General features: G+C 35.7%; 1 protein-coding gene across 1 annotated transcript in view; it reads left to right on the top strand.

Annotated features, from left to right (window-relative positions):
• The window catches only part of LOC122802543 (glutamate carboxypeptidase 2-like), a 1,225,297-nt gene that overhangs the window by 836,692 nt on the left and 371,146 nt on the right, over positions 1-17,459 (top strand). The window contains exon 14 of the mRNA XM_044072203.1: positions 7,921-8,012. Within this exon, the coding sequence (XP_043928138.1) occupies positions 7,921-8,012 (92 nt within the window). The remainder of the gene's footprint in view (positions 1-7,920; positions 8,013-17,459) is intronic.

Raw genomic sequence — 17,459 nt, 5'->3', positions numbered from 1 at the left:
CTCCTCTGTACCTTATATCTGGGCAGTAGTAAGCCCCTCAATGTTATATATACCAGCTCCACATTTCCTTACAGATGAAGAAAGGAGAAAACTCTCAAAACAAAGGAAACACTGCCTGTACTTACATAGGAATGGCAGTGGCACTGATTTCTGGCTGAAAGCAGTTATCGGCCTTTTGTTCTTTTGTGTTTTATGACCTTAAGAAATGACACACACACAATCTGATCTCAGCAAACTATATTTATTTTTTATTTGGTAGACGGAGTCTTTTCAGCCATGATCAAGCAACAATAACACATAAAGTTTCTTGAACTATAATTGTACAGATATTTTATTGAATTATGTATGAAATGGTTGTTATTGAAATGTAGCTTCTAAATAAAATTAAAGTACATTAAGTATACCACAGGTCAGCTAGAGTAAAGTAATGTGACCTAAGTAAACTATTACAGTGTCTGACAACAAAAGAGGTTCTCCAGTTCGATTCTCGGCTGGGGTGCCTTCTGTGCGGAGTCTGCATGGCCTCACTGTGGGTGCGTGGGTTTCCTCCAGGTGCTCCGGTTTCCTCCCACATCCCAAAGACTTGCAGTAGGTGGATTGGACACTCTAAATTGCCCCTAGGTATGAGTGTTTGCATAGGTTCATAGGTTCATAGGTTCATACTAGGCTATCTGCCCGAGGGCATTTACAAGCCTAGCCCATAGTTTTGTGGCTTACGCCACCCCTTTAGTATGGGGAACTATACCCATTATTTTGCTGTGCCTCTGTGGAAGGTTGGGTGCTGGGCTGGCAACTCGACACTGTAAAACTCCACTGCCAATCATGAGCGGACAGGTGATCCGCTGTTGCGACCCCTAACTGGGAAAAGCCAAAAGAAGAAGATTAGTATATTGCTAGAGGGGTAGTGATGACAAGCCAAAACTCAAAGAATGAATATAAAGAAGTTATGATTCCCAGCTAATGTTGTGAACGTCCCCACAGCTTGCTAGAGTTTCATAAGATAGGATGTCCCTTGTCTCGTAAACATCTCTAACAACAGGTATCCTTTAGATATTTTTTTCTATGAATAAAATATAAATTGTTGTTTCTGATTTAGCTAGGTAAACTGTACCTGATGACTGGATCATTTTTTGGGAATTCTTTCTCTCCTATAACAAGGCGAAAAGGTGACCTTGCTAGTAACAGACCATCAAAGATATTTTACCTTTGCAGATGGGAGGAGGGGATTGAAGTTCAAAAGCAAGTTATAGACATTAATTGTGGTATAGTGATTTAAGAGTTAAAATAGTTTGGGGTAATTTAGCGCTGGTAGTGCATTTAGCCAATTGGCTTTGTCCATGATAAGACAATGATCATTATTGTTTCGAAGAGTAATAATCAACAGATTTTCTTGACTATAAGTTGTACTAGTTGTGTATTCTGTCAGGATCTAAGTGTTTTGATTTATTCCAGTTTAAGAATAAACATGTTACTACTTATGGGCTTTTAAAATCACATTTAAAAAATGTTTATAAACCAAATAGATAACCATTAGTTACTTAACTATATTGATTGTGATGGTTTCAGTGTGATGACTAGAATTCAAGTATGGGTCAAACAATACTCCAAGATAGTTTGGCTTCAGGATTTGTTGTAATATGTCTCTGTGTGGCTTTTTTATAGACATAGTGAAACCCTGAAGTTATTCATGGGCGGCCCTGAATATCAGTACTTCTGTTTTGGAAGACTTCATCAAAAGTTTGCTATCATATGTACCCAGTTCCTTATAAAATAAAAATCCATTTGTAATGATTTTTCTAGTTGAAAAACAGTGTAGCCACATTTCAAAATGACTTCGGTATCTGAATAAATTGCACAGTCAAAATCTGGTAGCTCAAAGTGGAGGTGGGTTGCTATAAACAGAGAACATCAGGACATCTAGTACTGTGCACAGGGACACAGCTGCTGGAAAAGTACAGATACTGGAGGAGTTTGAAGGATTCTTTCTGAGAGATAATTCATGAACTAGGGCAGGGCAGCCACCATTAGCTATCTCTGTAAAATAAACATTGGTGATACAGCTTCAAAAGTCCTCTTTAAAATAAGGAATAGCGCACAGGAAAAATGATCATTTTCCAGACCGAGGATGCTCTGGTTTATAAAAGAATAAATTGCTCAGATGACACATAGGTTGGTAATAAGTTCATGTCTGAAGGGGTAGAGTGGGATTTAACTTAAGTAATGGTGCATTGAGAACATATTTAAAACATGGAGAATGGATACCCAATGTTACTTCGAAGTTAAGACTGTATTGAAGGTTTGGAAATAAAGTAACTAATCTTAGAAATCACTGGAAGATTATTAAGATTGTTGATGTTTTAAAGAAGTGGTCTTACTTCCTGTACTTAATGTAGCATGAAATGGTAAAGTGTCTGGTGCTATTGAGATGGAGATGAGAGACTTGGTTAAGCAATATTGCTAAAGCACATACATATAGTATCAATTTTTAGCCATATACTTTTATTGTATTTTATTGTAATTATTAATTTTTATTGTATAAAGAAGCAGTTTATATTTTAAAATGTGATACTTTGGCACCACAAGGAATTAATGTAGATTTTAATTGGAGAGTTTTGCTTTAAATAACTTTGTAAGTAATTAAATAATAGGATTATTGGATAATTGATTGAATGAATGTATTATAAATATGGCTTGTGAAGGCTGTTTAGTATTCTCCTGTGAAGGCACCAGCCGAGACATCAGAGTAATAAATGCTGTTTTGCTTCTTTTTTTGGGTCACTGGTTTGTGGTTTTTATCCTACTTTTTTCAGTTTGTGGTTTAATTGGTGTTGGTCATATGGCCAGTGACCTGAATATAGATGTACCCAGGGTGCTTCGAGGCACTACGGATTCGCAGCAGAGACCTACGGATAAGTATTTATCCCATCCTAATGAGAGAATGGTGAATTTGTCTTCTGCTGATGCTGTTATTGGATCCATGAGTAACCCGCAGCCCTCCATTTTGAATTTACAAGCCTGGAATAGATGGGAAACAGACCGGAATTGCAGGCTTTCTAATCCGTTTTCTTCTACTGAATGGAAACAACATACACTCATGAGTATGGACATAAAGGTACTGTGTGAGTCTCTTCAGCAATTATTTTATAAAGAGACATCTGTCTTCTTGAATTTGCAGAGTTTGACTAAATATTTAGAATTAGAAATAACCCACCGCGGTCTAAGATTATACAAAGATCCAGCGACAACCTTTAATCTGGAAGATGAAGTAGATTCTTTCTTCCATAAATGCTGGATACAGGCAGCCCATAAATGTACAACTGAATGGGTTGCTATACTTGTCGAGCATGACAAGTTGAAGCAAATTAATCTACAACAAGATATTAATGTTTCGTGCAGCAATATTTTGTCCAAAACAGGTCCAGAATTTCTGAACAATATCCTGAAAGATATTAATAATAAACTGAAGGATGATGAACAGGATATTATGAATAGAAAAAAGAATAAGTTAATTAGAGACATCAGAGTTTATGACAATGGTTTGGCCTTCATTTCAAAGGCCAACAGGAAGAACGCTAAATGTCATGTGACTTTCAAGGAAGGGAAGAGGATGGATGAGTGGTGTTCATTCAGCTCAAGACCATCCTTTGAAACAGTTTCAAAGGGTATGGATGATAATTGTGCATATAATGGGGAATATCCACCCTTACCACCAGCACAAAACATTGAACAACATCAACAAACTTTTCTGAACTAATGGGTGAATAAAACATTTTACCAGGGTAAGAAACGGCAGCGAGAGGGACAGTTCAAACACCAGTATCAGCAACACCCCCAACAACAATATCAGCAGTGGCAACATAAGAACAAGAGGGGTAGATGGTAAAATGGGCTCTTATGTGGTAAATTTGTCTGGTTATAGTTTGAACTTTTCTCCCCGGGCCTCCACTGAAAATGGGCTCATCTCTGGCCTAGTGGACTTTCCCGGTAAACAAATGCAATAAATAAATATGTATGAACAGGCCGTATTAGAATGCGGCCTGAAATTTATTCCTACAGTACTACCGAGGTTGCATGATTTAAAATGTGACGTGTTCAAGTTTATTAGGAAATTGAAATTGAAGTACATGTTTAGGCATAATTTAGAAGTTGTACCTCAGATTTCTGATGAAAATGCTTCTCTTATGTATGATAATGGTAATGAAAAAGTCTCTTTTAATAGTAATGACAGTTTTTTCTCTTGTGTATCTGATGATGTCACTAATGCATATAACTTATTTGATACAAGTAGCATAGAAACAAAAAGTAAATTTATACCTGTGTTTAATTGTATGGAAATTATGGAGTTTCAAAATATGTTAAATTATTCCATGGAACAAGAATTTGTTGAATTTAAAAAAAGTAGGAATATTAACTATAATTTGACCAAAAATGAATGGCTTGCACTACAAGCATTGGGAAGAAATGCAGATTTGATATTCAAGCCTGCAGACAAAGGTAACAAATGTGTTTTGTTACACATTTCCCAATATTTAGAAATGTGCTATAATCATCTAAATGATGTTACAGTTTATGAAAAAGTTCAGTGGGATATGTATGAGCTGGCTATTTCTGAGTATGAGCAATTGTTATACAAGGGTATCAGGTTAGGGTACCTGACTGAAGAAGATGTTAAAAAGAAGTTCTGTCATTATAACACTAGTATGGCATATTTTTATTGTGTACCAAAAATTCATAAAAGTATGGTTAAACCACCAGGGCAACCTATTGTTTCTGGAAGTGATTATTTTTTGCATAATATTTGATGTCTTTTACATGAACTAATGTTAACCAAGGTATTATTGTTACCAGCTTATGTGAAGGATGTATCTAATTTTTTGTATAAAATACAGAACATAGTCTGGAATGATCAGATTTATTGGATTACTCTTGATGTAAAGAGTTTATACACAAATATCTATCATGAATTTGGTCTAGAAGCAGTGAGATTTTTCTTAGGGCAAAGTCCAGCAACTGAATATATAGTGGAAATGTTATAGTTTTGCCTCACAAAAAACTTTTTGAATTTAGAGGAGAGTTGTTTAGACAAAAGCAGGGCACAGCAATGGGGGCAGCATTTGTCCCCTCATATGCCAACTTAAGTATGGGTTTGTTTGAACAAGAATGTATTTACAGAACTTCATTTTTTTTCAACAATATGTTAAAAATTATAGCAGGTTTATAGATGACTTAATTTTTTTGTGTGAAGGTGGGGAAATAAAAATTGATGAAGTTATATCAGAGTTGCAAAATAATAGGTTTAACCTTCATTTCGAAGGTATACAAATAGGAAAAAAGTATCATTATTGGACGTAGAGGTAGATGTATCTAAAGGATATCTACATACTAAGATACATAGAAAATTTGAAGATCAAATTAAGTACCTTAAGGCTGCAATTTGCCATCCCCCCATACTATAGAAGCACTCCCTATGAGAGAGTTTACTAGGTTGCATAGAAATAAGACAGGAAATTCACACAATGTATAACATGTTCTACTAAAGAGGGTATAGCCATCAAATAATAGATAAGGCTTATTATAAAACTAGCCAGATTAATACACAAGAATGTAAAAGAGATACAGATATAATAAGTTATGGTAGTAATGAAAGAAAAAATAATTCAGAGATTTATTTCATCACATTATATAGTATTGTTAGTGATAAAGTTATAGCTATGGTGAAATATTATTGGAATCTTTTAAAATAATCCAAGGAAGCAAGAGATTGGTTACCAGGGAATTTAAAATTTTCCTATAAAGAAGGGAGAAATATTATAAGTTTTTTAGTTAAAGGTAGAGTGATTAAACCAGAACTTAAATTTTATGATGCACTAAGAACAGTTGGTACTGAAATCTGTGGTAAATGCAAGGCATGCATGCAAGCATATAGTTGCAGGGCTTGACAATATAAATGGTATAAAATTTAATAGGAAAGCAAATTTTAGATGTGATACAGAGGGCATTATATATGCACTTAAATGCCCCTGTAATAAGTTTTATATTGGGGAAACAAAAAGGCCTTTTAAAGTTAGATTGCTTGAACACATTAGAAACATTGAAAACGTTAAAATATCTAGCTCAGTAGCAGAGCATTTTTATTATGAACATCAGAGTCAGTCTCATGGGTTAGTAGGTACAATATTAGAGAAATTTGTAGATAATTATCTGTATAAAAATATTTAAAATGTTTTATTGTATAAAGAAGCAGTTTATATTTTAAAATTTGATACTTTGGTACTACAATGAATAAATGTAGATTTTAATTGGAGAGTTTTGCTTTAAATAACTTTGTCAGTAATTAAATAATAGGATTATTGGATAAACTGATTGAATGAATGTATTATAAATATGGAGTATGCAGTCTGTTTAGTATTCTCCTGTAAAGGCACCAGCCGAGAAGTCAGAGGAATGAATGCTGTTTTGTTTCTTTTTTGGGTCACTGGTTTGTGGTTTTTATCCTACTTTTTTCAGTTTGTGGTTTAATTGGTAAGAAGTTCATGTCTGAAGGGATAGAGTGGGATTTACCTTAAGTAATGGTGCATTGAGAGCATATTTAAAACATGGAGAAAGGATACCCAATGTTACTTCGAAGTTAAGACTGTATTGAAGGTTTGGAAATAAAGTAACTAATCTTAGAAATCACTGGAAGATTATTAAGATTGTGATGTTTTAAAGAAGTGGTCTTACTTCCTGTACTTAATGTGGCATGAAATGGCAAAGTGTCTGGTGCTGTTGAGATGGAGATGAGGGACTAGGTTAAGCAATATTGCTGAAGCACATACTTCATATAGTATCAATTTTTAGCCATTAAATTTACTATACCATTTAGGGTGCCTGGACAAAGGTTCTGCCTGCTTTTCTTTTGTTGAGCTATAGGTCACAAATAGGTGATTTTATGGATTTGCAGGACTGTTACATGAGTCGTTAGTATGAATGCTTGTTAACTCCAATGAATATCAGATTTATTGGCATTGACAATGATAGCTATGTGCATTTAAGTCTAGGTTGTTTTTGTAGGAAAAATGCTTGGATATGTCATTTAAGTTTAGTTTATAAACTTGTAAGTGGTTGTGTTATAAATCATCTCTTTCTACAAAAAAATTATAAATATGTCTACACAGTTTGGCGCAAATGTAGCTCCCAAGGCAGTTCCATTGATTTGTATAAACAGTTTTGCTTATAACTAAACAGATTCATTTCCAGTGCAATTTTTAATAGGTCAAGCAGAAAAATCATTGAATCGGTCATCTTACAACCCAGATGTTTGCAACCAGTATCTATTAGATTTTATTCCCCCTGTGATATGCTAGTATATTAAGACTATACATCCAGTGTGCACACTCAGTGGTATTGTCAATATGCAAACCTCTTATTAACTTAAGATCTCATATAATGGTTCAGTTAAATATCCATAATACTCAACTACAACTGCTTAACCAAGACAGAACAATTGCAATTCAGTGGTACATTAAAAAACCAGAGGTTTAGAGGACTTTGTCATGATACATCTATAGGATAAAAGTGTTAAACATCTGATTTTTTGTTTAATAAAATTTATTACATTTGTTGGTTAACTGTTGCTGAGTGGTCTATTTGAGACTTTGCCTCTGAATCACAATTGTTTTCTTTCTAGAAGAAGCACATCTCTGAATCCAGTTCTGGTTGAGTGAAGTATAGTTCATGCAACTGATTCCAGAAAAATCCATGCAGTGATTACCAACCCATTTTATTCCCATTTGTTTGTTCATACTACATTGCATATTGTATCATTTAGAAGTGTTGTTCCAATCTTATGAGAGTTCTCAGTCTGTGTTCACTACAGTTTTATTGTTATTTATAACAACACAGTTATATGTCAGATTTCATCATTTGTTTTTCATGCAGATTCCAAGTCCAGATGAAGGATATGAGGATAAATCATTGTATGAAAGTTGGCTTCAAAAAGACCCCTGGACAGATTACAAGGATACTCCAAGGTAGCACTGACAAAAAGTAGTAACATATGCTTTGTGAACTGTCAGTTTGTTAATGATGAAATAGCCATGTGAAGAAAATATGTGGTCATCAAAATGGTCATCAGATCTCCAGTCTAAAGAAAAATAAAATATGTTAAACTAACAAAAATTGTGTTGTATAACCAGCACTTGGGAGAGTATTGCAGCTCTGAAAGTGGAAAAATACAGCTATTGCCGACTCGGCAATCATGCAAGGATGTTACGCCATGTTCAGTTTCACCACAGTCTGTTGTATTCTGTAAGCTGGCAGTGCAACTTCCTGTGTTTTTCCCCTTTTCTCCAATATGTTGCAACTGTATACTTGGTATCTATCTATCTTTCTATAGATATATATATATATATATATATATATATATATATATATATATATTTCTTTTTATTATTATTTATTTTTATATATATATATATATATATATATATATAATATTTATATATATATATATATATATATATATATATAAAGAGAGAGAGAGATTTATATATGCATCTCTCTACTATCTCTCTCTCTCTCTCTCTCTATATATATATATATATATATATATATATATATATATCTATAAAATTTTGAGGTATATGGGAGGGTTTGATCCACCACATAGTGGTGTACAAGGCATCTTGCCCCCCTGCAAAAAAAAATATATATTTTTTCTTTTTTTATTGTTTTCATGATTTGCCATTGTCAAAAATACATTTTAAGTAAATGGTGAGATGGAAAAGGAATCTTCAGTGGACCATAGGTAGACAAAAAAAATGTACTATACATACAATCTTATTTGCAAACCGCTTTTGCTATGCATATTCTATACAGGATCAATATAGCCCAGCTGTTATACTCCGGCAGCATTCCTGTCTTTTCAGCTGTCTTCTAACAGGAGCTATTTCTGCTACTGCCATCATCTACTCACTGTATTATGTAATTCCTAAGTTCCAAAGTGTACTGACATTCTTTTACCTAAGTGAAAGAGCTTTGACTAAGTTTTTCTTGTTTTCTTGATGTTGGTGTAAAAAGTTACACATAGTTACTCTGTGTGTGTGTGTGTGTGTGTGTGTGTGTGTGTGTGCGTGTGTGTGTGTGTGTGTGTGTGTGTGTGTGTGTGTGTGTGTGCGCCTCTCCCAGGTCTCTGTATCTGTGCTGGAATGCTTGCTTGAAGTTAATATGTCAGAGTTTGATATCTCTAAGCAGTCTTAATGCCAGTAAGAAGTGTAATTGCAGTTGCCCAGTTACACTGTAAGATTCTACTAGTTCTTGCCATTTTGTTTGGGGTAAAAATATGGCTGTACAAACTTTACAAGAAAAATAAAAAGTAAAAACAGCAATGAGTCAGAAGAACCCACTGAGAAAACAACCTGCGTTCTCCTTCAGGATTACTCATCATAGTCTTGACGCAGCAAGGACAGGGCTGCAAGATATACAAAGAAAAAGTAGCTGAAGGAACAATGTGGGTTTCTCTCTGAGTAACTCTCAAAGCTGATTCAAGATCAAAAAAAGGCTGAGAAGAAATATTTCTCTGATTATGAAGTCTGTGATAACGCAGAAGAAAAGAGCTATTTGAGATAATATGACTCCGATAGCTCATTGTACAAAATAAATAATCTGGTGTTGAGCTGAGGCAGACACCAGGACTGACCGGTAGACTAGATACCACCTCAAATGTCACCATACTTGCTTTGCTTTAAATTGTTTGAGGAGCTGAAGGTTATTTAGAAGTAGGGATATGAGGTGCAGCTCCTGGAACTCCCTCTACAGCAACCATTATCTGTGAAAGGACAACACACTTTAACCCACTTCAGTGTGCCACACAGAAGCTGAGGAACAGATGTTTGTATTTTCCCTAACTCTACTTACTTACTTATTTATATAGTTATTACTGTTAGATAAGCTGGTAAGTGACAGAGTCTACTGACTCTTTTGAGTCATGACCTGGGAACAAGGTGCACTGAATACAATTCTAAGTAAAATTACAGATATTTAAATTGCTTTACACAAGTTACTAGAAAGAATAGCATATGATTTCATTCAGTACAATGAGAAGCTTACACAAATTTGGTCAGAACAAGATACAATTAAAACATGTGAATTATCCATTATCCCAATGGCAGTTGCAAATGGCTTCAGCAACTTCTTAGTTTACACCAAATTCTACTTTAAAAACTTTTAAAAATCACAAGTGCAGTAGTATCTGAAAAGCACCTCTGACATTCATATAATTTACCCATAAATGTTTCAACTAGGCAGTCACTTAGCAGAAGTAAAATATTTGACTCTGTGCCTTCTTGCAAATTATATAACATAATTTATTATCAAACATCATTCCTGTTATAAAACACCCTGGCACCTTGGCTCACAAAAGAAATCCTGATTGTGCTCTAAGTTACCATATTATGTTTAGTAGCCCCAATATTAGAGAAGTCATTCAGAGAGGAGAAGGAGTGAGTGGGAATGGCCCGCTTGCCTGTCCAGGGGTTGGAAGAGATGCATGCTCTCAGGAATACAACTTTGCTGTTGTACACCAGGAAAACCACTACTTATGTTTAATGGGGATGTGCCTGAACTGCGTGAGACACAGTATAAAGGAAAAAGTCATGAACCACTCCAGATGGTTGTTAGTTCGCTAAAATTAGTCATAGCTCAATCTCCATAGAGATGAAGAACAAATAGGCCAATTGATCAGAAGAGGGTTGATGACTGACAGCAGGCACATAAAGAAAACAATTCCTTCTTAAAGGTGAAATACTCATAAATATTAGTTGAGGGTGAGCAACCGGTCAGTCTTACTTTTACTGTACAGGGGCATGCTGTGACCAGGGGTGGTAAGTTACTAAGTTCCTAAATTCATATTTTCTCTTTGTTTAATTTTTACAAATAATGCATTACTTCATTTTTTAGCTATGCAAACATGGAACTCCTCTGACTGATTCCTGGAGTAGTTGTGCAATATTTTATATGTCCTACTAATTATCCATTCGTTAACAGCAGCTTCTGTTATAGATTCAACTAAAAACTCTACCAAAACAAGGTCTTTTACTTAGGATTCCCCTATCTCTTTCACTTTGTCTATACTCTGATATCAGTTCCTGACAGGAAAGGCAGTCTCTAGCCTGCAGTACAAATGTATTCTTGGCCTCTTCCCATTCTGTTACCATTCCTTGTCTAGTTATTTGCTCCCAGCTCCTTGGTTTCTTTGCCAGTTTTCTCCAGTAAATTCCAGCTCTCTCTTCACCGCACCATATTCTTAGTCTAGAAAAATGAACTAGTTCTGTTTGTCTAAGGAAGTCAGTCTTAGCGTCTCAGTATATCTGAGACATTTCTATTCTCATATGTTGGTCAGGTACAGTAGACTTCCTCTTATCTGGCCTCTCTTTAACCAGCCATCAAATTTCTGCCATAGCCCTAGCAAAAGACAACAGAGAAGAACAACACTTCTGCCTAATCTGGGCTAAATAATGACATACATTTGAAATATATTCATCAGAAAAATGCATACTAACATAAATGCTGTTATTCTAGCTGACGTATAACCTATTAATGCTATTTTGTATGTATTTTCTAATTAACCAGCCATTTGTCTATCCAGCCTAAGGTCTGGTCCCAGCGAGACCTGATAAGAGGGAGTCTACTGTAACTGGAAAAACTTGTGCATAACCAGATACTGGACCACAGGTTAGCTTTTCTGCCTTAGAGAACTTGGCTTTCCAGTTTAATTTTTATCTGGGTTCCTCCTATAAGAAATCTGCATTCCTTCCCTGTGTCCTTGTTTTTTTTTTCTGGTCTTTCACTTTCCTCTACAGTCCAAAACACACGTTCTATCAATTTTAGCACTAGAGGTCATCCTAAGTGTGTTTTTTCTGCATAAATCATTATCATGCTTATTTTTAATGTCTGTTTATGAAATAGGAATGAATATTCAGCATTTCAAACATATTTGCATAATTTTGCAAGACTCTCTACAGTTGGATCTGTGTCAGATTGTTGGAAATGTATATTTGTATAAATGCAGTTTTGTAACTGTTATTGGAATCTGTAAGGTGGCTCACATGATTACTGAAATTTATTGAAGCATATTATGGTATGTTTTATTACTGATAAAGCCAGCTCCTTATGGTGAAACCCCTCCTGTAAAGACATAGAAAATAATTATTAAAATCAAGGTTACAACTGTTACAGCCAGATTTAAAAATAATCATTATTTAATGCACTTTATTGCAACACAGTATGAACAAAATCAGTAAACATTGCAGATAACCACATCCTTTGTAGTAAAACTCTTAATCGAGAGTTTGCAACATGCAAAATGTCTACTTTTGCCCAGTTTTTTCTTCAGGTCTTCTATGTAACTCAAGATTGATGGAGCAGGTGTCATCTGCCAAAAAAAATTATATTTCCATGTTTCAGATATTGCTTGTATCAGGTATCTTACACTATCAACCATCCTGGCTGTGGTGGAGGGGAGGGTTGAGTGGGTGGCTCTTTCTTGCTTGGATTACAGCAGTACCCTTTATGTGGGACTTATGAATATTGATCTGGTACATCTGTAGTAGATGTAGAATCTCATGGCTAGATTGTTGAGTAGTATTCCCAGAACCACTGATATTACACTACTTATGAGGGATACAGACACACTGCCTGGAGTGTCCTCAAGATACTGAGGGTTACCAAAGAGGCCCTTATCTGAGTCCTGATTACTGTTACCCTACACTCCAGCTATACACCACAGAGCAACAGAGCACAGCACTTGTACCATTACTTAGCTTACATGCATTTCTTTGTGGTTCATAAACTCCAGTATGAACCAGAATATCTTTTCCTTGCGAAAGTAGTCACTAGCTGAACTGCAGAAAAATCTACCTAGCACTTCATTTATCATCCAACTGCGGTGGTGGTGCTGCGGTAGCATTGTCGCCTCATAGCAAGACATTGTCCCGTTCGATTCTCAGTTAGAGCGTCTTCTGTGTAGAGGCATATGTGAATGGGGCGTGCCTTCGTTGAAGGTTGTGCGTCAGGGCTGGTAACCCAGTATGTAAAAATCCACTACCAGTCATTAACGGACCGGAGTTCCGCTGTGGTGACCTCTAACCGGGAAAAAGCCGAAAGACACAAACAAACTTCATTTATCATCCAAAATCCAGCAACAAGCAGGGATATTCCAAATTTACTGTTTCCAGTAGGAAACCTTGGAAGTAGCTTCATCTAAAAATACATAATTCATGCAATGGGCACACATTCCAGTTACTGTAGAATGTCAGCAGTAAAAGTAGATGGAGCTGTGATTGTGGTGTTACTTAACTAGCCCTTTGTATACAAGTCATAGCCACTCTAATGTATAAGCCTACATATATTTCTATGTAATTATTTTAATTGTAAATTGACTATTATCATCATTGTTCACCTTGCATTCATGTCTAATTTATTTTTGTTTATTTCTATATATGTATTTGTTTACATTATCTCCCTTTGTCCAACAATCCAGTATTGATATAAGTTTATTATAATTATACCACTTTGAAAAATGAAATTTGTTTCTGGTTGAATAATACCACATTCCAAAATTCAGTTTTGCAATTTTAAAGCATTCTTGAAAGTAAAAAGCTAGTCTACCCCACTATATAGGGGCTGCTCCCATTCCTGATACTTGTATGTACTATCTCTGAGTTTGCTGTAATTTGGAGTAGGTAGTTGTTTTTCTGCTTCATCTTCCATAGTCTTCCCCAGTGTCCCATGTCCATTGCTAGGTCTACCAGCTTTTTATTATGTCCCCTGATTTTCTCCCATTCATGCTGCCATCATAGATGAAACTTATGGGCATTCTAGGGCATCTTGCCATGATCTTAAGAAGAGGGGGATTATTATATTAATTGTCTACCCCATTATTCCGCCCTACCTTCTGTTTGCATCCAAGAGGCAGGGGTGCAATGGGGACATGTGGCATATCACCCTGCCTCCGTAGCAACACAGCCAGGTCTACTACCCTTTCACCTCCTTTCACTACACACCTTTGCAGCAACATAAACCCCCACCATCAGGGAATGTGACAGGGAGCACCGACTCATCTGCACTACCCTCCATTCCTGGATCGGTGTGTGACAGGGAACACCCACTCATCCACCCTCCCCTCCCATCCTGGGATTGGCATGTGGCAGGGAACACCCACTCATCCACCCTCCCCTCCCATCCTAGGATTGGCATGTAACAGGGAACACCCACTCATCCACCCTCCTCTTCCATCCTGGGATTGGTGTGCCCTTCCTACCTGCCATATTCACAGATTCTTAAGCCAGTTATCGAATCCATGTCATCTGGCCATAGCCATGACTTTATCTTTCTATGCCATGGTTCTGGCTTTTGAAATGAATAAACGAAACTGTTGTGATACTTTGAATGTTATTTAACTGGAGATCAACAAACAGCATGTTTCTTGGGTGTTCTAGCAGTGGACTATGCATGCTTTACCACAGAGGAACCTAGAGAATCTCCAGCCTAAGACCAGCTAACTAGTTATTCTACTACTTACAGAATTATAACACTTTATGGGGATAATATAATAAAGGAATTGGGACTAAGGTATCCTGAAGGATTGCTACCCTGTCAGAGCAATTACGTGGTACTTAGTGAGAAGTGAAGTCGTAGAACATAAGTGAAGTCTGAAACATCACCCTGAAAATAGTAGTTATTATTTTACCTCTTGACAAAGAGAAAATGACGTTGTCAAAAAGGTATTGCAGTAAAAGACCAAATGAAAAATAAAACATAAACATGACAGTACATGATAAAAAAGGCAAAATGGTGTGGGGTGACTTCAAGCAATACAAAAGGTCCACACAATCATTATACAGTATAAATATTTACAATGTGAAATATTACATGATGGAAGTGAAGTCAAAGGGAAAATAGTACTTGCAGGAAATGGTTAAGTGGGTTTAGCTAAGTAGCTTCTCTACAGAAAAAAATAAAATTATGCATTTGTCAAGATTATTAATAACTATATAAGTTTAGCAGCCCACTTCCATACAGTTAAACAAAAAAAAAATTATTAACTTCCAAAACTCAGATCTGCACAAAGAGATGTGCATAACCAGCAACATCAAAATCCAGAGTTTGCTAAAGTACTTAGTGCTGCATTACTCATTCATTCTTCAGTGCTTGCTTAACTCAGTCTAGAGTGATAAGGGAGCTGGAGCTTAAGTTAGTATTTACTGGTCACAAGGCATAGACAAAAATCCTGGATAGGAGGCTAGTGTACCAATGGATGTGTGTGCATGTGCATGAACACATAAATACACACACACACAAACACACACACACACACACACACACACACACACACACACACACACACACACACACACACAGAAGAATAGTGTTAGCTGCAGAAATGTACTTGACTACTAGCTAAATACATTTCTACAAAAATTAAAATGGAGATATGACAGCTCAAATAAAGCATTTAGGCATGCCAATGGCCAAATATATGGCCATTTTCATGGAAAAGTGTTTTATTTTTATAAAAATAAAAATTATTTTTTTTAGCTGATCTCGGCTGTTTAAGCATAGAGCAATGGCGCACAAACGGGATTGTGACGAAAATAAAAAAAACCTGTGGAAGCTGAATTTTAAGGGAAATCTGCATTTTGCCATTATAGTCTATGGCATGCAGAATCAAAACAATACCAGGGAACAGTGGTTGTTAAGGGGAAAGGCTCTGGGGTAGTTCAGTAACTATGGACTAAAGTAGTGGGGTATGCAAATGAGGGGAAATTTATTGAGTCACAAAAATATTCTAAGTGCCAAACTGCACCTAACCGTGTAGGTGCTATAATATAATTGTGTAAGCAGGAGAAGCAACAGACATGAAAAGGGGATGTGTCATGCATGGTGTAAGCACATTGTAGTGTAAACCACATGCCTCGCCAGTACAGTATGCCCAGCCAAACCAATACAGAAGAAAACACAAGAGGCCAGCATGTGCAGCTATGAATAATTTAATATATAATAACTAGACTTGAGGCATGAAATGCCACTAAACATATATAATCTATATATAATCTTAATCAAACTGGTTTCGGCTTTACAGCCTTCCCCAGTGAAAAAGCATTTCACATCCATACAACACTCATGAATATTTATACATACCAGCAGCCAATAGAAAAATGGTATGATCCAACCCTAAGGCTGGTGTTTCTATTAGTATATAATACATATATACAAAAAAAGTCTCGTCATCAAGATGAAATACTTATAATGTCACTTGAAACATAAAACAAACAAAAAGTATGAGTATATATATATATATATATATATATATATATATATATATATATATATATAGTATACATATAATAAGAAATAAAAAATAAAAAATGAAATAAAGAACCTGTAAATATTGTATTGTAGTGGGGATATATAACAAATCATGAGGTCCTCAGTACCATAGGAATAGATATATTATATGGTTATTAAGTAGTAATTCAAAAAAACAGGAATGCATGGCTTAAAGTAGATCCAAAGAATAAACTAGTATGATTCATAAAAATCACATATCTGCTGTATGTAACCCTCAGTACCATAGAAATAGGTATATTATATGGTCATTAAGTAATAATTCACAAAAACAGGAATGTATGGCTTAAAGAAGATCCAGAGAATAAAGTGATATGATTTATAAAAATCACATATCTGCTGTATGTAACCCTGGTTCCTATGATGTACCATATATCTGTTACATGATATATGTACAAGAACTATTCCATTGGTTCAACACACAATTGTTCCAATATTTTGGAATATGATCCCATTTGATAATACACACCTCTACTGGAAATGATATGTTATAGATTATAAAGTTAACTAATATATAACCGGACCGTATCGCCTATAATATTATGAAAATGCATGGCATGAGCAATTAATATCTTAGGATGTATGGTTCATAAATCAATATAATCCCAACTCTTCAGGCTAATTCCGGTATTAACAATCATTCCAAATTATAAATGGTCATTAAGGCCAGGGGGAAAGAGAGCCCCAAGGTGAATAATCCAATATTTCTCTTTGTGGTTCAAAATACTGTGCCACCCCTGTTGATGACTCCTGTCTCCAGTGATTTATCTATAATCATGAACATAAATTTGGCATTATGATGTTTAGCAGTGTGTCGATACAGAGCATTGTAGCCCTATGGCCCCCAGATAAGCTTAGCTAAGCACAGCTAAGCAAGGGGTTGTGTCTGAGATAGTATTGGCTTATTCCATGAAATGAAGAGTGTGTTCGCATCCAAGGAGGGCCATTTCTTCATGTTTACATTAGCTAAATGGGTTTGGGTGGCACACTGGGTCAAAAAAAAATCGGGGCTTAAAAGGGGCAGAAATGGGAAGGGGAAAATAAGGAAAATAGCAGAATAAAAGCAATCAAGA

This window comes from Protopterus annectens, chromosome 5.part0, assembly GCF_019279795.1.
Source record: "Protopterus annectens isolate FY-2018-M chromosome 5.part0, PAN1.0, whole genome shotgun sequence".
Classification (NCBI taxonomy): domain Eukaryota; kingdom Metazoa; phylum Chordata; order Ceratodontiformes; family Protopteridae; genus Protopterus; species Protopterus annectens.
Note: the sequence above shows the minus strand (reverse complement) of the source record. Positions and strands in the feature narration are given on the sequence as shown.